Source organism: Bos javanicus, chromosome 24, assembly GCF_032452875.1.
Source record: "Bos javanicus breed banteng chromosome 24, ARS-OSU_banteng_1.0, whole genome shotgun sequence".
Lineage (NCBI taxonomy): Eukaryota > Metazoa > Chordata > Mammalia > Artiodactyla > Bovidae > Bos > Bos javanicus.
In genome coordinates this window covers 32,306,918-32,327,679 of record NC_083891.1, presented here as the reverse complement: position 1 = coordinate 32,327,679, position 20,762 = coordinate 32,306,918, and the positions used below count along the sequence as shown (strand labels likewise).

Sequence of the window (20,762 nt, the reverse complement as noted above, 5' to 3'; positions counted from 1 at the left end):
CGAAAGAGGGCTAAGTCCTTCAGGCCTTCTCTTGGAACCAAAATGAGTGCACATATGCAGATTTATGGAGACAATCATAAAGGGATTATGCAAGTCATATGACAAAAAGAGGTTGACAGCTGTGATGTCAGAGGCAATGAAATGCATGATGTTTCCTAAATGGGCCACGATTTTTCTGCCAATATTTTTTTCTCCATCGGAAACAATTTTCTTCCTTTTTCAATTAGCTAATCTCTACCTCTTCTTCCGTAACTCACTTCAAGCATCCTCTGGAAGGAGAAGCCCAATAAAATTAGAATAGATGGCCCTTCCTTTAAAAAAAAAAAAAATCTTAAAATTTCTATTAACTCATAGCCGATTAACAAACAATGTGATCGTTTCAAGAGAAGAGCGAAGGCATTCAGTAGAGGCCCTTCCTTGGGCTACAAACAGGATATTAATTCCCACCCATTTAAATACTAATTTACTTTTGTTCTCCCTCATTTTAGCTTCTTAAAGACAATGCACAACATCTAAATCTTCATTTCGAAAGTTTAACACAGTAAGAACCTAATAAATGTCTGTTGAATTAATAAATCCACAAGACTTACAATAAGATCCCTTCAAAGTTAATTCGGGTGGAATTCTTTTTGTAATTCTCCTGATTCAGATAAGTGTTTTAAAGAGGGAATAAAACACGCCCGTGATTAGGGAAGACAAGACAGAGGAAAGATGCAATATTTTGAGTTTGTGTGTGTGCGTGATGAAAGTGAAGCAAAAGGGGATGAACTGTGTTTCGAGTAAGACATTAAGGGACTTGATTAAGATGTCTCATCTAAAGTGACACATGTTAGCCACAACCAATATACAGGAATGCATGGGTTGGGGACAGGAGAGAAACGACACAAACAGACCCAAATTTTGGGACAGTGAAACAACGACCTTTATGTTGACTGGTAAAGCCTAGCGTCTTGAACGAAAGCTCTTCCGGAAAAATAGTCCAAGAACACCCAAGAAAATTATCATAAGACAACAGCGAATGCTAAGTTTTTCAGCAGGTTTTCAAAATTGCCTTCTGCCTTCTCCTGCTCTATAGTTTTGGGGAAATTAAACTTACCCTTGTTCAAATCAAAAAAACATCTTAAAACACGTAAAACAAAACACCACCACCCTGCTTAAAATGCAAAGATGAGTCTTGGGCTGTGGGCTGCGGTGAGTCCCTTCCTGGGACGCTGCGGTGAACCCGACTCTCCAGTCTCCAGGTGGGTTCGATGGCACCGACGGCGCCGTGGGCGAGCAGAAGCTCCCAGCCGCGGCGAGTTTCAGGAGCAAATTGCAAGTGGACTCCTGCCGCTGCTTGGAAGGGACTGCGTTCCGAGGCGCGGCGGAAGAGGTCGGAAGAGGCTGGCGTGACGAGACCCTAGCGCCGGCAGCCCCCTGCTCAACCTGGCCCGCAACCCGGAAGCAGAGGCGAGCCGCGCGGCGTGGCGGGGTTGCGGTTCCGGGTCGAGTCTCGCTGCAGCCCGCGCTCCGCTCACTGCCGCAGCGCCCCGCCCCCGCACTCCGGACCTGGGCAGGCGGTGGCCGCCCGGCGGCCGCCCGGCAGCTCCCGGGGCCACATGGCTGAGGGGGACGCAGGCAGCGACCAGAGGCAGGTGAGGCCCCGGCGGGGCGCCGACCTCCAGGCTCGGCTCGGCCTCGTCTCGCCGCCCCGGGCCTCCTCGGCCGAGGGGGCTTCTGCCCGGGGCCACCCCCGGTTTCGCCCGCACCGCCAGGGGCTGAGGCTGCGCCATTCGCTCAGCCGCGTCCCATTTTCCCGGCGCCTGAGCTCAGGCCATGTCTCGCGCTGGCGGCTCCCGGGCGTCGGCGCGCTGGGCCTGCCTTGGACGGTGCCATCGTCAACCATCAGCACGCGACTCAGCAGCGCCGGGCTGGAGGCAGAAACCAGGGTTCTGCTTCCCAGCCTGTCTCTGCCGGGTGACCTTGGAGTGTCCACTTAAGACCCCAGTTTCTGCGTTTGCAAAAGGGGCAATTACAACACGGACCCTGGAGTCCCCTGAGGACCCGTGGATCTAATGCTCTTGGGCTTGAGCTTACCCCCAGTGCGTGGCTCACGTGGGCGTTATTGAAGCTTTTCCTAATGGGCCCTAAGGACAAAATGAGATCATACAATGTTGGAAGTGTAGGTTGCACCTCATTTTTACTTTTAGATCCCGTTTTATTCTTAACCTGAAACCAAAAGTAATTTCTGAAACGTTTCGAGGATTTGATTACCAAAACCCCAACAATCACCCAGCCTGGTGGCCAAATTCAAAACAAAACGAAGCAGGAGATAGGCAGTAGTAATATAAGGGCAAACATGATGGGTAGCAGTGGTCCAGGGGTTGGGGGGGGCGGGTGGGAGGGGTTACCTGTTAAAAAGAGAAGGTGGAGCAGAGAAGATACGTTTATCCTTTCACTTGTGAATCTCATACAGAGTATAGGAGTGCGTATATATTTTGGCTCAGTAGTGGTCAAAAGCACAGGGATGTAGTAGCAAGGTTGGGCCCGTCATTGCTATAGAGTCTGGTACCCAGGAGTAGGACATTTTGACCCACTGCTGAGAACATTTGGTGTCGTTCCTTTAGGGCTCCTTCACCCAAAATGGTTACGTTAAATGCAAATACCTTATAATAAGGAAGACTCAGAGTTTTTAAGGTAGTCAAAAAATTTTTGGCTTTTTCCCCTCATCAACCTCTTTCAGAATGAGGAAATTGAAGCAATGGCTGCTATATATGGCGAGGAATGGTGTGTCATTGATGACTGCGCCAAAATATTTTGTATTCGAATTAGCGACGATATAGATGACCCCAAGTGGACACTTTGCTTACAGGTATTTTTCTTCATCTACAGCCGTTTTCCAGTTACAGTATTGACTTTGTATTATTGACTACTGTTGTATTCCTCTAATTTTTCTTGTGTGACTTGTTCTGATCTGTCATTTCGTTGCTGACTTTTGTTAACGATTGATGATCTAAATGTATGGGTAGTTAGATCACTCTCCAGTAATGCTTTCATTGATAATATCGGTCTTTCCTATGCCAGTTATTGAAGTGTTCTTCATGTACCTTTGGCAGACTTGAGTTTCACTTCCTTTCATTATCTTCTCCATTTAATAGAGGAGGGTATAAACCTGGGAAGATGGCTAGCATTTTCTGAGAAAGAATAGGTTAGTAATTTAGATGGTTCATAGAGTAGATAACTCATTTCTTTGTTAACTGGGAATCAGTTGTGGTTAGGATACATACAGGAACAGTTACAGCTTTGTGTTTAATGCTTATTCTTTGGTGACTGCACTTCCAACATAAAAGATGCCGAATTGAGTTTTTATCAGTATTCATTTTTATAGTAATACTGATTTCAAAAGAAACATGCATGGTTTTCTAATAACTGTTAGCTATTTAATAGTATTTGGTAGGATTTTTTTTTTAATTTCTTAAAAATATCTGGAACATGTTATAATGCCACCCTTGTCATCCGGGGTTGGGGTATAATGACTCTATTTCAGTTTCCCTTTGTCTTTGTCCACCCCACTTTTTCTAAATTTAATTGCTTTTATACTTTCTCAGCAAATAATCTCCTTTAAAAGTTGGCATCATCTTAACAACATATTTATCCTAGAGAAGGGAATGGCAACCCACTCCAGTATTCTTGCCTGGAGAATTCATGGACAGAGGAGCCTGGTGAGCTACAGTTAATGGGGTTGCAAAGAGTCGGACACAACTGAGCAACTAACTCTAACAACATATTTAAGGTGGAAGCATAAATGTGAGGAGGGAATTCGATTCTGAAATTTGATATAACAATGGTTTTGTGTCTTAGTTTGGCAAGTTAGAAATCTGTCTGGTGACTGGCTTTATGAGTGTTGTTGTTTTTGAACCACGATAAAATATAAGCAGGTTTGTTTTTAAACTGCTTTGTAGGTGATGCTACCAAATGAATACCCAGGTACAGCTCCACCTATTTATCAACTGAAGTAAGCTATATTTCTACATTTATATTTTTATAAAAAGTTTTACTTTGCAAAGATTGTACTGTACCCTGTGTTTAAATGTCAAAATGTATATAGAAATTAAAATTAGAGTTAATGTAGAGTATTAACATTTAAAAATTAAATTATGTAAAAACACACTGACATTTGCCACTTAGTATAAAAGAATCAAAGGATTCATAGGGGATAAAATAGCTACAGAATGTCATTAGAGATGGGGAAGGAAATCTTCCTCGTTAGACAATCTAGTAATCTAGAAACCTTGGTCTGTAGACTCACTCCTAACCTGTTTCCCTGAGTGTTTTAAAACCACAGCAGTAAAGTTTGCTATCACTCATGGTTCTGTAATTTTTCATTTTTATTCATTGAAAATGAAAGATATGCCTATAGAGAGCTTATAAACATAAGTGCTCTTTTCAGAGAAAGTTGATTTACAGTCATGTGGCAATTGACTTACTTGTTAGAGTTGTTTTTGGGGACATCAGTTAGAAAAAATTGGGAACTCTGGTTGTGTGGCAAATGCTGTGAATTTGGAAATATAGATTCTGGAACATATTCTGCCACTTAGGTAAACTTAGGCAGCTTTTATGATATCTTATGCACTCCATTTTTTAAACTATATTTTAATTGAATAATGATGGTGTTGGTGTCATCATGGTTTCCTAAGAGGACTAAATGAGTTAATGCAAATGAAAGCATTTTGGAACTGTATAGATTTATATAACATAAAATAATATTTTGATCAAAGTAGAAAAATTTTAAAACTTAAAATCAGTTTGTGATTAATCAGTATTTTTTCTTTGTGATATAAACACAGTCTTTGAGTAATCATCTTTATTTTGTTTTATTTAATCTTAGTGCTCCTTGGCTTAAAGGGCAAGAACGGGCAGATTTATCAAATAGCCTTGAGGAAATATACATGTAAGTAATAGATGATTAAAAACAATGCTATTAGTGATTCTGTTATGGGCTTTGTTGGAACTGTGATATATTAGGCTGTTTTGTAAACTTTATGTTAAGCTGTTTTTCCATTAACAAAAAGAATACAGTTGAAGAATCCTTGAAAGATTAGTTATATAGTTTTATATATACATTTGATATAAAATTCTATTTAGAAACAAAAATAAAAGTATTATTTAGACCTAATAGCTATAAAAACACTTAGCTAGCTGTGAAAGTAAATTCAGAGACACTGTTCTTATTTTGATATTTTCATAGGCTATGTTGAATGAAACTGGTAACAGCAGAATCCTAAGCATAACCATTCCTTAAACTACCATGTACTGTTAATGGTAATGTTCTTGTATTAGGCCATAGGACTGAGAGTCTATTGATAGTATACTGTATTTTTCACTCATTCATTCAGCAGATGCTACATAGCAGGTATTATACTAGATCCTGGATATATAGAATTAGTAGAAACAGAAATGGTCCCAGTTTTCATAGCATTTAGAATTTGCTGGTAGGGGAGATATTACTGATAACTCTGTAAAAATGAATGTCAAACTGCAACTGTGATAAGTTCTATGAAAGAAGGATATTAATGTGTAGTGATGAGTTTGAAGTAAGACCTGACCTAGTAGGAGGTGAGTGATGACTTGTTTGACTTAAGAGCTGAGTTACTTAAATGAAAAGAACTCCAGTGAAAGACCACAGCACGTGCAGAGGCTCTGTGTCAAGGAGTTTGGAACATATGAAGACACAAAATAATGGTGGTATAAGGAGGGGGTGTTGGAAAAGGGAGCATGGTGGGAAAGGAAGCAGTGAGGTGAGCAGGGGAAGTTATGGAGAGTTCTGTAGGCTGTGTGGAGTGTCTGTCTTTGTCCTGAGACCTGTGGGAAGCTCAGAAGAGCCGAGAAGTACTATGATTTGTGGTGAGACTTTCATTTTGAAAACCCTGTTCTGTGTCCAGGTGGAGAACTGACTGGAAGCGGGCAACTAGATTTGGGATATCAATCAGGAGGCTGGTACAGTAGTCCAGAGAAGGTGTTTCTGTGATTCGGGTGAATTGTATTGAGATATATTAATTTAGTACAACAAATAATGTTCTGGAATATCAGCTTTACTGTAATCCAGGAACTGGTAAGAGTTGTCTTACGCGTTCTAGGTGGCCTCCCCACCTGGCACAGTGAGAAAACCCACTTTGTGTCTATCAGATCAGATCAGTCGCTCAGTCGTGTCTGACTCTTTGCGACCCCATGAATTGCAGCACGCCAGGCCTCCCTGTCCATCACCAACTCCCAGAATTCACTCAGACTCACATCCATCAAGTCAGTGATGCCGTCCAGCCATCTCATCCTCTGTCGTCCCCTTCTCCTCCTGCCCCCAATCCCTCCCAGCATCAGAGTCTTTTCCAGTGAGTCAACTCTTCGCATGAGGTGGCCAAAGTACTGGAGCTTCAGCTTTAGCATCATTCCTTCCAAAGAAATCCCAGGGCTGATCTCCTTCAGAATGGACTGGTTGGATCTCCTTGCAGTCCAAGGGACTCTCAAGAGTCTTCTCCAACACCACAGTTCAAAAGCATCAATTCTTCAGCACTCAGCTTTCTTCACAGTCCAACTCTCACATCCGTACATGACCACTGGAAAAACCATAGCCTTGACTAGACGGACCTTTGTTGGCAAAGTAATGTTTCTGCTTTTGAATATACTATCTAGGTTGGTCATAACTTTCCTTCCAAGGAGTAAGTGTCTTTTAATTTCATGGCTGCATTCACCATCTGCAGTGATTTTGGAGCCCAGAAAAATAAAGTCTGACACTGTTTCCACTGTTTCCCCATCTATTTCCCATGAAGTGGTGGGACCGGATGCCATGATCTTCATTTTCTGAATGTTGAGCTTTAAGCCAACTTTTTCACTCTCCACTTTCACTTTCATCAAAAGGCTTTTGAATTCCTCTTCACTTTCTGCCATAAGGGTGGTGTCATCTGCATATCTGAGGTTATTGATATTTCTCCCGGCAATCTTGATTCCAGCTTGTGTTTCTTCCAGTCCAGCGTTTCTCATGATGTACTCTACATATAAGTTAAATAAACAGGGTGACAGTATACAGCCTTGACGAACTCCTTTTCCTATTTGGAACCAGTCTGTCCAGTTTTAACTGTTGCTTCCTGATCTGCATACAAATTTCTCAAGAGGCAGGTCAGGTGGTCTGGTATTCCCATCTCTTTCAGAGTTTTCCACAGTTTCTTGTGATCCACACAGTCAAAGGCTTTGGCATAGTCAATAAAGCAGAAATAGATGTTTTTCTGGAACTCTCTTGCTTTTTCCATGATCCATCGGATGTTGGCAATTTGATCTCTCGTTCCTCTGCCTTTTCTAAAACCAGCTTGAACATCAGGAAGTTCATGGTTCACATATTGCTGAAGCCTGGCTTGGAGAATTTTGAGCATTACTTTACTAGCGTGTGAGATGAGTGCAATTGTGTGGTAGTTTGAGCATTCTTTGGCATTGCCTCTCTGGGATTGGAATGAAAACTGACCTTTTCCAGTCCTGTGGCCACTGCTGAGTTTTCCAAATTTGCTTTGTGTCTATACCAGGGTTCTTTTCCTCACAGAATATTAAATTTAAAAATGCTAAGTCTTCATGGAATTGATTCTGTTGGTTCCTACCAAGAGGAAGTGTGGTCTTCCTTGAGTCCCTAGGTTTACATTTGACTCAAGAAGTAACCTTGAACTGGAGATATCAATGGGAGATGCTCCCATTTTCCATCATCCTCAGAATATAGATATTACATGTTTTCTGTCCATGATCTTACTGGCCATTCCAACTTTTGTGCCCCCAGCAAACTTCGTTCTGTAATCTTTTATTTATGCCTATTTACCAATGTACCCCCTAAAGTAGAATAAGATAAATAACACTGCAGATTTGCTCAGCAAGGATGTCATAATTGTACATCTTATGGTCAATTTTCAGTTCTTATCTTATTTGGCCTCTGTAACTTTTGGTGGTGTTGAACACTTCCTCTTCTTGGAAAATCTTCCCACACTTGCCTTCCGTCCTGTTAGTCATATTCATCAGTGAGATTTTTCTCCTATTTTGCACAGTGTCATGCACTCTGAAATGGCTTTCCATCTGCCTTTTTTTCTACCCCGAAGTGCCCCCTTTATTAAGAGATACCCTCCTATAGGGCACAACTTGCTGTTCTCCTTAGCTAGTTCTCTTGAGCTATTAGAGAATTAGGAAGGATCAGAAATAACAAAGCAGTTTGTTCTGAAGATAGGATATGGTTCGTCCCATCTTGTTTATTAAAAGCACTTGAAAATAACCCTAGTCCAGTAGTATTCTTTTCACACATGTGGTCTAGGTAGAAATGTAGATTGTGTTTTTAAAAGTTTTGTGTGACAACTTTTAATGATATATTCCCATAAAATCCCAGCAAGGGGCAACAAGTGAAATGCTATTGGTCATTGAAAAGTAAACATTTAAAATGTGTAAATATAGTTCTTAATGTTTATAGTTTCATTATGTTCTAAATATTGTAACATTATCAAGATCTTCATATTTATTTAGAATCATTTTGACTGCTGAAATATTTTTTTGCCTAGATAAGAATGTGAACTATGTTTTCTTTTATGCAAGGAAGGAAGAAGTCTGAAAGCTAACAGTCTTGTCCAGTAAACATTTTATAAGTTTTTCTATTTGCTAGCACTCTTGTTAGGAGTTTGGAGTTTAAACATTTAGACAGATGTATACCAATGCATTATAGTGATGTAATTGCTGAGCGGTTTGGACCAAGTGCTATTCCTTTTAGAGGTCTCTGGGAATGTGGTGAGGTTGTAAAGGAGGGTTCCATTGTGAAGGTGACCTTTGGGTGTGGTGCTTGGCAGATAATCAGAAAGGGAGAGATTTTCAGATAGAAGGAACTGCAGAGTTCAACAAATAGTCTGATATGCTGGGGATAGGAATTGATAGGTGTAAGAAGAATCTGTTACCTGGGGTAAGGAGCTTGGACATTGTCTTGTAGGCTCCAGGCATTTTAGGCAGGGGAATGATGTAATCAGATCCATGTGGCAGTGTGGAGGGTGGGCAGTGAAGAGTCTGAAGGAAGGGACTCCATCAGAGCAGCAGTCAATAACTAGAAGGGAGACAGGGGAGATCTTTACTGAGGCAACAAGAATGTAGGGGAGAAGAATGGTCAGTTAGAGGAATACTGAAGAGCATAAACTAGTATTTGGTGATTGGGTAGATGTAGAGTTATTTGCTTATTATACCTTATTTTTGTTTAAACATTTTGCATTTTAAACATGAATATTTTGAATATATGAAAATAATGATTTTTATAAAACAAAAGGTAAATGACAGATTTAAAAAAATATTTCAAACATTATACCACTTGGTATTAACAGAAAAATGAAAAAGATTAAACATTTTTAAAATTTGAATTTATGATAGTTCATTTCAACAATATTTACTTTTAAATCCAAGAAAATGATTAATTTCCCACAGCTCTTCACAGTATGGTGTATCACATGAAGTCTTAGATTTGGAACCTAGAGAATGAGGCTTGTCAAAGCAGAAAGTGCACCAAACCAAGTTAAACAGGCGAGGAATATTCTCTTCAAGACTATTGTAACAGGGGAGAGACAGAACTCGGTCTGAACTCAACTGGCTGAAACAAAAGGCAGCAGGGTTTTGAGGGCTGGGATAAGCTGTGCTAAGCTGTAGAAAAGCACAGGGGAATGCTGGGGGAGGTTGATCAGAGAGTGTCCAGCACATTAAGTTACTTCCTGAGTTTGCAAGAGTGTTTCTCCGTGGTCAGGCCATCTGTCTGTGCAGATCGTGGCTCATCAGTAGTTAAGATGCTCCTTCTAACAGAGACTCGGCAACAGGGCATTCTCTTCCTCTATGACTGCATTTCAGAAGAATGGCTCCCAGGTCCCTGAGAAAGACACTTCTTGGTTCTAAAGCTGACATAGCTTCTAAAAATATACTCATAATTCCAAAGGAGCAAAAGAAGAATTCATGACAGGTTCTCTAAAGAAAATGCTGAAATGCAAAAAAGCAAAATGGCTGTCTGGGGAGGCCTTACAAATAGCTGTGAAAAGAAGAGAAGCGAAAAGCAAAGGAGAAAAGGAAAGATATAAACATCTGAATGCAGAGTTCCAAAGAATAGCAAGAAGAGATAAAGCCTTCTTCAGCGATCAATGCAAAGAAATAGAGGAAAACAACAGAATGGGAAAGACTAGGGATCTCTTCAAGAAAATCAGAGATACCAAAGGAACATTTCATGCAAAGATGAGGTCGATAAAGGACAGAAATGGTATGGACCTAACAGAAGCAGAAGATATTAAGAAGAGATGGCAAGAATACACGGAAGAACTGTACAAAAAAGATCTTCACGACCCAGATAATCACGATGGTGTGATCACTGACCTAGAGCCAGACATCCTGGAATGTGAAGTCAAGTGGGCCTTAGAAAGCATCACTATGAACAAAGCTAGTGGAGATGATGGAATTCCAGTTGAGCTATTCCAAATCCTGAAAGATGATGCTGTAAAAGTGCTGCACTCAATATGCCAGCAAATTTGGAAAACTCAGCAGTGGCCACAGGACTGGAAAAGGTCAGTTTTCATTCCAATCCCGAAGAAAGGCAATGCCAAAGAATGCTCAAACTACCGCACAATTGCACTCATCTCACACGCTAGTAAAGTAATGCTCAAAATTCTCCAAGCCAGGCTTGAGCAATACATGAACCGTGAACTTCCTGATATTCAAGCTGGTTTTAGAAAAGGCAGAGGAACGAGAGATCAAATTGCCAACATCCGCTGGATCATTGAAAAAGCAAGAGAGTTCCAGAAAAACATCTATTTCTGCTTTATTGACTATGCCAAAGCCTTTGACTGTGTGGATCACAATAAAATGTGGAAAATTCTGAAAGAGATGGGAATACCAGACCCCCTGATCTGCCTCTTGAGAAATTTGTATGCAGATCAGGAAGCAACAGTTAGAACTGGACATGGAACAACAGACTGGTTCCAAATAGGAAAAGGAGTATGTCAAGGCTGTATATTGTCACCCTGTTTATTTAACTTATATGTAGAGTACATCATGAGAAACGCTGGACTGGAAGAAACACAAGCTGGAATCAAGATTGCCGGGAGAAATACCAATAACCTCAGATATGCAGATGATACCACCCTTATGGCAGAAAGTGAAGAGGAACTCAAAAGCCTTTTGATGAAAGTGAAAGTGGAGAGTGAAAAAGTTGGCTTAAAGCTCAACATTCAGAAAATGAAGATCATGGCATCCGGTCCCACCACTTCATGGGAAATAGATGAGGAAACAGTGGAAACAGTGTCAGACTTTATTTTTCTGGGCTCCAAAATCACTGCAGATGGTGACTGCAGCCATGAAATTAAAAGACGTTTACTCCTTGGAAGGAAAGTTATGTCCAACCTAGATAGCATATTCAGAAGCAGAGACATTACTTTGCCAAAAAAGGTCCGTCTAATCAAGGCTATGGTTTTTCCTGTGGTTATGTATGGATGTGAGAGTTGGACTGTGAAGGAGGCTGAGCGCCGAAGAATTGATGCTTTTGAACTGTGGTGTTGGAGAAGACTCTTGAGAGTCCCTTGGACTGCAAGGAGATCCAACCAGTCCATTCTGAAGGAGATCAGCCCTGGGATTTCTTTGGAAGGAATGATGCTAAAGCTGAAGCTCCAGTACTTTGGCCACCTCATGCGAAGAGTTGACTCACTGGAAAAGACTCTGATGCTGGGAGGGATTGGGGGCAGGAGGAGAAGGGGACGACAGAGGATGAGATGGCTGGATGGCATCACTGACTCAATGGATGTGAGTCTGAGTGAACTCCAGGAGTTGGTGATGGATAGGGAGTCCTGGCATGCTGCAATTCATGGGGTCGCAAAGAGTCGGATACGACTGAGCGACTGATCTGATCTGATCTCTAAAGAAAATGCTCTAAGAACAGAGAGGTCAGGGCCTAGAGTCAGGAAGCTGTGCCTGTCTGAAGTTTAATCAGGGTGATGTTAAGGGTGTCTTGGGCAGGCTTCTGGGGTCAGTTTTTGAAATAATGCAACCTCTTTCTCATCTGTAAAATGAGGATAATAGAATAATATCATTGTGAGGATTAAGTGACATAATCCATGTGATACATTTTAGCACTGTATAGTAGCAACTCTCCTTTTTGTTCTTGTCCGAAGAGTCATCTCATCAAGTTTTGTCATTTTTAAAATGAGATGATGGAAACTCAGATCGAGTGATTTGTCTGAGGTTATGCAACTTTGTAGTACATTTTAATGAATATCTTTACCCTTAAATAACAAATATACATACTGGAGAATTAAAGGTATGAAAATTAGAGCCACAGGTCAAATGAGAGTCACAAGTAACTTGACTTTGTTTTGATCGTTCTGAACTGGATTATAGTTATTTAAGTATAGTTAATCACAGTTATGTCTCGACTAAAATAGCAATTTTTAATCCAAGTTGATCTTTTATTCAATTTGAAACAAATTTGTTCTAGACTTTTTATATTTAGCTACTATACCACAACAGTTTCATAAATTAAAAGCTTAGCATCTCACCATATAATGAGTATTCTCAGATTTTGCACCGATTTTTAGGATTCATCAAACTTCCTCCAGGACCACTGCGATGCAGGAAAAGAAGGGCACAGGAGGGAGGACTCGAGCTTTTGTCTGTTTTAATTTGTTTTTGGTTCTGTGAGAAATTTCATTACAGTGAAGGTGAAAGTTTGAAAACCACCAAATCCTAGTCTGCATTTAAAAGATCTGAATAATCAACTCTTCTTTTAAAAAAGGGGGGGTTACAAACTACAGTCGTGAGAGAAAACACAAAAAAGCAGGAGCAGTGACACCACACAAACCACCATCAGTGATAGAATTGGAGGTTCAAGGGAAAGAATTTTCATTTTCTTCAGGAAACCTTTCACATCTACTACAACTTCCTTAAACTGGATTTCAGTAAATCTAGTTAAATACTCGGGACAAAGGAAACAGTCAATAAATGATGTTAGATGGAGTGCTGTTGAATATTTTTCTTCAGGAAGCCATGGGCTAGAGGAGAGGAAATTTGGAGTTAAGGTTTAATGTCTTCTTCTTATTAGGAAAAATTAGTTATTAACTGCAGAAATTCTTCCAGGGCATTTTCCACTGTCCCTTCCCCCAAAAGTCCCCTAACAAAAATAACAAATCTGAATGTGAATATATATTCACAGAGAGATGATTTTCCTGTCTCAAAGGGGGCTGTAAAGATTAAGTGGAGTAACCAAGCATTTTCTACATCTTACATATGGTAGGTGTTCAATAAACACTAGATATTAGTGCTGCTCCTTTTGGTGGTGATGATGATGTGATGAATTCAATAGAATGGTGTTAGGAGATGGAGGGAATTACATAGAAAAGCATACAGTTTTAAGAACAATAATTGCAAGCACTGAGACAGGGGACCCAGTTTTCTCATTCACTGCTACACCCTCAGGGTTGCACATAGTGCTTGGTGTAAAGGCGAGGCCCTTACAGATCTGTTGAGTGAATTAAGACAGGTCCACTTGAAAAGAGACTGCTTTTGTAAAGTAAGACAAGATGCTGTAAATCTGTTTTGTAGGTGGGGAAACTGAGGCAGTTCAAGTGTCTTGCTTGCCTAAGGGCACAGCTGCTTGCTAGGAGAGCAAAGTGATGTGGGCGACCTGAGCTCTGGAGTAAGTCTGCATTCCCATTCTCGCTCTGGACTTCTTACTGCTTATAAGACTGTCTTAGGCAAGTTAATTGATCTCTCCAGGTCTGCTTTCTCATCTGTACAATGGGAAAATAAGGCCTAGTCTGTTAGAAAATGATGAGCATTAAATGTGTTGCTATATCAATATATAATGTACTTTGAGCTTAGTATATATTCAATACATTTTACCTTTCTCTATTTTATGGAGGAGAGAGGAAGGGAGTAGGAATTGTTTAAAAGAAACTCAACCAACGTTCTTAATTTTTAAAACTTTTCCAGTTGACTTTTGCCCTCTCTAAATAAGACAGGTTGCCAAAGAGCACAGAGGATCGTTTTAGTGCTCAGGGATTATGGGTGGAATGGGAGTGTTTGAGGGTACAAAATTATTTGAAAACAGTGTTGTTTTCTTCTGTATGCTTGTTTTGAAAGCTTCCTTTGGGTGCTGATGAGTGGTGATAAAGAGAGATAATGGTTTCAAGAGCAACTGTTAGAGGAAGGGGTAAGGTGTTATGAAGTAGTTTGGTGAGTTCCTTAAACACACATATTAACACATCTAAAATTAGTATCATTCCCTAAAAAATAGACACTTGGGCCTTTATTTTATTGCTGTTGCCATCATTTAACATAACTCTGTGGAAATGAACTATGACTTCTTTTTCTCAGTGAGCCTTCGAGATGGACTCAATTATCTGATGCAGCCAGACAGCTCTTTGGAACCGAAGTGAATTTGGGCAATAGAATATTATATCAAAAACAAAATAAGAATCTAAAGCTTTAAATTGCTTGTCTTTTAGTCTTGTAAATTGGCTTTCTTGGGGAGTTTCTAAAATGCTTTGTATTCTTAATTGTTGAAATAAGTATACAAAATAAGTGGTGTGAAATTGTTCAAAAAGTTGAGGAAAGCAAGCAGTGACTGGGCATCAGCACTACAGTTATATTCACTGACAGAAACAAAGTCATATTTATGTCTATCTTAATTCCGTTCAAGTTCAGAAATTCTCTTTCCCCTCTTTGGTTGTAGCTCTTCTACTTATTTTAAGTAAGCAATATTAATTTGGGAGCCATTTGGGATTTTTAATATTGATGTATTAAATATTCATCTACAAATGTTAGTAAATCTCATGTTTTTATAAATTTCCTTTTAAAAGGCATGGCTAGGGAATTCCCTGGTGGTCCAGTGGTTAAGATTTGGAGCTATCACTACAAGGGCCTGGGTTCAGTCCCTGGTTGGGGAACTAAGATCTCACAAACTGCGCAGCAAGGCAGAAAAAAAAAACACATGGCTAGAGATAATTTAATTTCTTAGATTATAAATATGTCTATATTATCTTGAATTTGAGAAAGAATTTTTTTAATAACAATTTTTCCCCTGAATTTTGTTTAGCCAGAATATTGGTGAAAGTATTCTTTACTTGTGGGTGGAGAAAATAAGAGATGTCCTGATACAAAAATCTCAGATGACAGAACCAGGTATGTTTGAAAAACGTTATCATTGCTCTTTTAATTTACAGTAATTAAATTTTCATGTATATGTTCTCACTGGAACTTTTAATATAAAGATCTATATGCTGTTTTATGGTTTTACATGATAAAATATATTCTCTGAAAAGTTCTTTACTCATGTAAATATGGTTATTTCTTTCAATAAGGTGCAGCCTCTTTGGTTTCAGATTACAATAAGCTCTTACAGAGATAGAATTTTATGGTTAAAGAACTTTGCTCAAAAACCTTTGCTTTCTATGGCAATATTAACCATGTAACATTCTTCATGCATTATTGATATAAGTTAGACATTAGCTTCAAATGAGTGTTGCTGCTGCTGCTAAGTTGCGGCAGTCGTGTTTGACTCTGTGCGACCCCATAGACGGCAGCCCACCAGGCTCCCCCGTCCCTGGGATTCTCCAGGCAAGAACACTGGAGTGGGTTGCCATTTCCTCCTCCAGTGCATGAAAGTGAAAAGTGAAAGTGAAGTCGCTCAGTCGTGTCCTACTCTTAGCGACCCCATGGACTATAGCCTACCAGGCTCCTCCGTCCATGGGATTTTCCAGGAAGAGTACTGGAGTGGGGTGCCTTATGTTTATAGAAAAAGAACTTTGGAAAACATGACCAATATTTAGGGTATAAAAAGTGACTTTGAAAATTGATTTTTAAATCGAGATAGAATTCATATACTATGATCATTCACCTTTTAAAATGTATATTCAGTGGTTTTTAGTAAATTCCAAAGTTGTGCAGCCATCACCACTATCTAATTTCAGAACATTTGAGAATTAATATTTTGCTTTATTATTATTCTTTTGTTGACTCATAGGTACATAACAGCATAGAAGTTTCTTATGTTTTCTGTTTACTTTGCTAGTCTTTGCTCCAGTTACTACAAAAGACTTTACTTTTGTAAATTACTAAGTATGATTTTATTTCCAAATAGACTTTTATTGTTATACTGATAGAATTGTTTTCAGTTTGGGGAGAAGAAGGATTAAAGAACAACAATTCAATAGTCTGTTTACTAATTTTTAGAAGGTTATTTACAGGAAACCAATTATTGAGGATTCCCTTACCAAAATCAGTATACATTTGAAGTTGATAGAAATATGTATTTTTTCAGAGCATTTTACAATTTTTCTATAGAAGCAAGTATTTTTACTGCTTCCATTAAAATCAAAGGGATAAATGGTCTGAAGATATTCCGATCATGGGACAGTATTTTTTGAAGTGTTTTCCTTGACTTTTTATGCTTCATGTTCTGTTTTTGTGGCATTTCAGGGCATCTGAGAAGAGTGGTCTCAAAATCAGTTTTTGCCAATTCCACTACTCTAGAATGTGGGATACTTGCAAAAGTGTTACGTATACTAGTAGAAATGTAGAACTCCAATACTTTGGAATCACTCACCTCTTAGGAAGGTTTTTAAATTGTTGATTTTAATATGGTATTTTCCCTTTCCCACCTATATCTATAACTTAGTTTTGCCACACTTCAGTTTTTTGAGTTACTGATTTAGGTTGTGTAATTTATAATTTTTCAAAATTTTCTTCAGAATTTTTTAATAAAAAATTTTCTAGACTTCATATTAAAAGGAAGTGATCAGGATATCTCATGAGAATTTTCTTCTCCAGGGCACCCACTTGACAAGTAATTCATTTTTATTTTACTACTAATCTTCAGTATGTATTTATTCTTTATTATTTTAATTTTTCTACTATGGAAATATTAAATCTTGAAGTAGTTATTTACAACTGTTAAAAAATTCTGAACTAATGTTAGACTTACAGAAAAGTTGCAAAAATAGTAGAAATAACTGCTCTATCCCTCACTCTGCTTCCCTGAGTAACATCTTATATAACCATAGTATAATTATCAAGAACAGAAAGCAAGCATTGGTAAATATAATATAATAATATTTTCACTAGTGTTCTTTCTGCTGTTCTCAGATCTGGTCCAGGATTCTTTGTTGCATTTTTTCTCCTTACTTCCCTTTAATCTATAAATAGTTCTTCATTCTTTCTTTGACTTTTATGACCTTTCGTGACCTTGAGTTTGTCCACTGTTTTCTCATGAGTGGAGTAAGACTAGGCATTTTGGCAAAAATACCACAGAAATGATACTGTGTCCTGCATAGTGTATGCACTATATCAAGGAGCTAATGATATCGATACGCTTTATTACTGGTGATATTTACCTTGATCCCTTGGTTAAAGGGGTACCTGCTAAATGACTCCACTATAAAGTTACTATATTAATCAAGTTTCCCAGAGAAACAGACCAATAAAATGTGTGTGTCTTATGCATGTATGTATGTGTGTGTGGATGTATCTATGTATTGGGTTGGTCAAAAAGTTTGGGATTTCCATAAGATGTGATAGAAAAACCTGAATGAACTTTTTGGCCAACTCAACATTTATAGAGAGAGGTGAGGGGAAGGAAAGGTTGGGGACAGAGGGAGAGGTTGATTGATTTTAAGGAATTGGCTCACAAAATTATGGAGGCTTGAAAGTCCAAAATCTGCAAGGCAGGCTGACAGCCTGGAAACGTAGAGAAGAAATGATCCTGAAACTCAAGGCTGTGAAAGTTGTATGTTGGCAGAATTCCCTCCTTGTCTGGGGAGGTCAGTCCTTTTTAAGACCTTACGTGAAAAAAAAAAAAAAAAGACCTTAACTGGTTGAGTCTCACTTGCATTGTGGAGAGCAATCTGCTTTATGCAAAGTCAACTGATTTGAATGTAGATTCCATCTAAGAAATACCTTTGCAGAAATACGTAGAACAGTGTTTGACCAAGTATCTGTGTACCATGGTCTATCTAGGTTGTCATATCAAATTATCACAGTTGATAAGTCTCTTGGGAGAGATACTTTGAGGCTGTGCTAATACCCTATTTGTCTTCAAACTTTCATCCCTCCACCCCCTGATTTTAGTATCTATTAGTGTATCTTACCAACAATATTTATAAACAATATAGTGTTGTAACAATATGGTGATTCTCACTTCTTTCTTTCCTTCTTGGTATGGTTAATTGGAATTGTATTGTGAGAACAAGATGTCTCTTCTCCACATTTATTTATTTACATTAGAATGAACTCATTTTATTTAGTGAGCTAAAATTCCATACTGTCATTATTTTGTTGCTCAAATTGTTCCAGATTTGGCCTTTCAGAATGCTCGCAGGTGGGCTCCTGTGTTCTTTTTATAAGCTCCCATCTTTTTCTGAACATTCCTTTACTCTCTGCAATCACAAGATGTCCCAGCCCATCTTACATCTTACATTTTCCTTGTCCCAACTTGGAGACAACCACTTGTAGGAACACTGGTTGATTCTGTTGAAGACTGATGTTTAGAGATCAAGACTCAAAGTTTTTTAAGTGTCATTTCTTACTGTCGTATGATCACTCATAATGTCTCATACCCACATAGGCCCAGATGTAAAGAAGAAAACTGAAGAGGAAGACGTTGAATGTGAAGATGATCTTGTTTTAGCATGTCAACCAGAAAATCAAGTTAAAACTTTGGATTTTGATGTCAGTGAAAATCGAACAGGTATAGTGAATGTTACTAGTTTATTTTGAGGACAGTAGTGATGTGGCTTCCCTGGTAGATCAACTGGTAAAGAATCCACCTGCAATGCAGGAGACCTCGATTCGATTCCTGGGTTGGGAAAATATCCTGGAGAAAGGATAGGATACCCACTCCAGTATCCTTGGGCTTCCCTGGTGGCCCAGATGGTAAAGAATCCACCTGCGATGCAGGAGACCTGGGTTCAGTCCCTGGGTTGGGAAGATCGCCTGGAGGAGGGCGTGGCAACGCACCCTTGTGTTCTTACCTGGAGAATCCCCGTGGACAGAGGAGCCTGGCGTGCTTACGGTCCATGGGGTCACAAGAGTCAGACACAGCTGAGTGACTCAGCACAGCACAGGGTGGTAGCACTATGATTTGTTTTTGGAATGGTATAGAGATTTAGTAAACTGTTACCTTTTAAGGAATTCTTATTAATTTACAGAGAACTGGGTTATATTTTTCCTGCCTCTTGGTCATTTTGGTGTTTCCTAAGTCTATCAGAATAGTGAGGACAAAAATAGAAATTTAGTTTTTCTTTTTTTTTTTGCTATTAGAGTTTTGAATTAGTGATGGGAGAAATTGAAACTAAGAAAGCTATGTTAATGTTTTCAATTCATACCCTGATTTTGTATTTTTAAAATCTTAGATCTACTGATGGCTCAGAGTTAAATTTTAGTCTGTGCTAACAAATATAAATACAGTAATTGAAGGTGCAACCAGTGAACTAAAGCTAATGAAATGCCTTTAAGATTTTAGTTTTTGCTCCAATTTATTCCATAATCGAGTAGCATTCAACTTATGAATAGGTTGCTGTGATAAATAAGCTCTGTGTTTCTATCAGAAAGTATGTTCCATTTTAGTATTTTAAAATTTTGAATGATATCGTCAGTTCCTCAAGTGTCTTACAAAACCATGATAGACCAGAGAGGATGTTCATTTTCTTTGAAGATAGGGAGTTTCCTCTGCTATCATATAGTACCTTTTAAATAGTGAATGGAAATTTAAAGTTCTTGCATACTGTCCTAAAATTAGTGGAAGAGAGAGGACAAAGAAGTGAATGAGTAGGGGAAGAAGACCCAGGATACCTGCCCCTGCTTCACTCTGAGTAGCTCCCATTTTATTCATTTACATATTTGTGGATTTGGCATAGGATTTCTTTAGAGAAAGAAGATTCACTATTAAAAAGAATGAAAATCAAAGTCATAATAAATCACATCCAGTTCGTATTGACCTTAGTAGTGTACCAGTACAGTGGCCACAATCTTTTCAAAAAGAGAACACAACTGGGGGGAAGGTCAAACATCCTCCATAAACCTGGCTTCTTATCCTAGTCCTGCCGTAAACCAGAGCGGGGATTTGAGGCAAGTTATTTAAAATGCTCCAGAAATATTTTTATATGAATTAGTTGAAGTATTTCATCACTTGTAAGGTAAACTGGCTTGTAGAAATAGAAAAAAATTAATTGTTCTTAAGCTTGTTTAAAGGGCAGAATAACTGGAAATTAAGTACTCAATGGAATACCAATATGGTGTACTATTGATATATTGAATTCAATCCTATGAAGTCAGAACGGTTTTATTAACAGAAGGTACTATATTACAGCTGTACAAAGTGAAGTCATAGGTTTCCCAACCCAGAGGTCCATCAACAGTAAAATAAATAAATACTCCTTGTTAGCTGATCTTTTTGGTCTCAGGACTCCCTTATACTCTTAAAAGTTAGATATTCTGCCAACTTATACTATTGAAACAGTCCAGGATTTGTGTGCCAACCTGCCATTTTCACTGGGTGACCACTTAGCAGGTGAGAAGCATTTATAAGTCAAGTAGTTTTATCTTAATGTAGGATATATTGGGGGAACATTTTACTTAAAATTGTAATTTAATAGACAACCAGTATTGGTTATTTGAGTTGATTGGCCATGTAATTTACATCTCTTTCCTAACTCCCTCCACTATACCATTAACCAGTTTTTCAGTATTTGTATGTAAGAATTTTTAAAAGT

General features: G+C 38.8%; 1 protein-coding gene across 5 annotated transcripts in view; it reads left to right on the top strand.

Annotated features, from left to right (window-relative positions):
* Window positions 1–1,469: 1,469 nt before the first annotated feature.
* Window positions 1,470–20,762, top strand: part of IMPACT (impact RWD domain protein) — a 31,775-nt gene continuing 12,482 nt past the window's right edge. Inside the window, exons 1-6 of one of the 5 annotated variants that reach the window (XM_061399725.1) lie at window positions 1,470–1,634; window positions 2,723–2,851; window positions 3,942–3,994; window positions 4,868–4,930; window positions 15,092–15,177; window positions 18,617–18,739. In XM_061399725.1, coding sequence (XP_061255709.1) covers window positions 1,599–1,634; window positions 2,723–2,851; window positions 3,942–3,994; window positions 4,868–4,930; window positions 15,092–15,177; window positions 18,617–18,739 — 490 coding nt within the window. In that variant the 5' untranslated portion in view covers window positions 1,470–1,598. Of the gene's footprint in view, window positions 1,635–2,722; window positions 2,852–3,941; window positions 3,995–4,867; window positions 4,931–15,091; window positions 15,178–18,616; window positions 18,740–20,762 lie in introns of those variants that run through there. The other 4 variants (XM_061399723.1, XM_061399722.1, XM_061399724.1 and 1 more) reach the window with 4 other exon arrangements.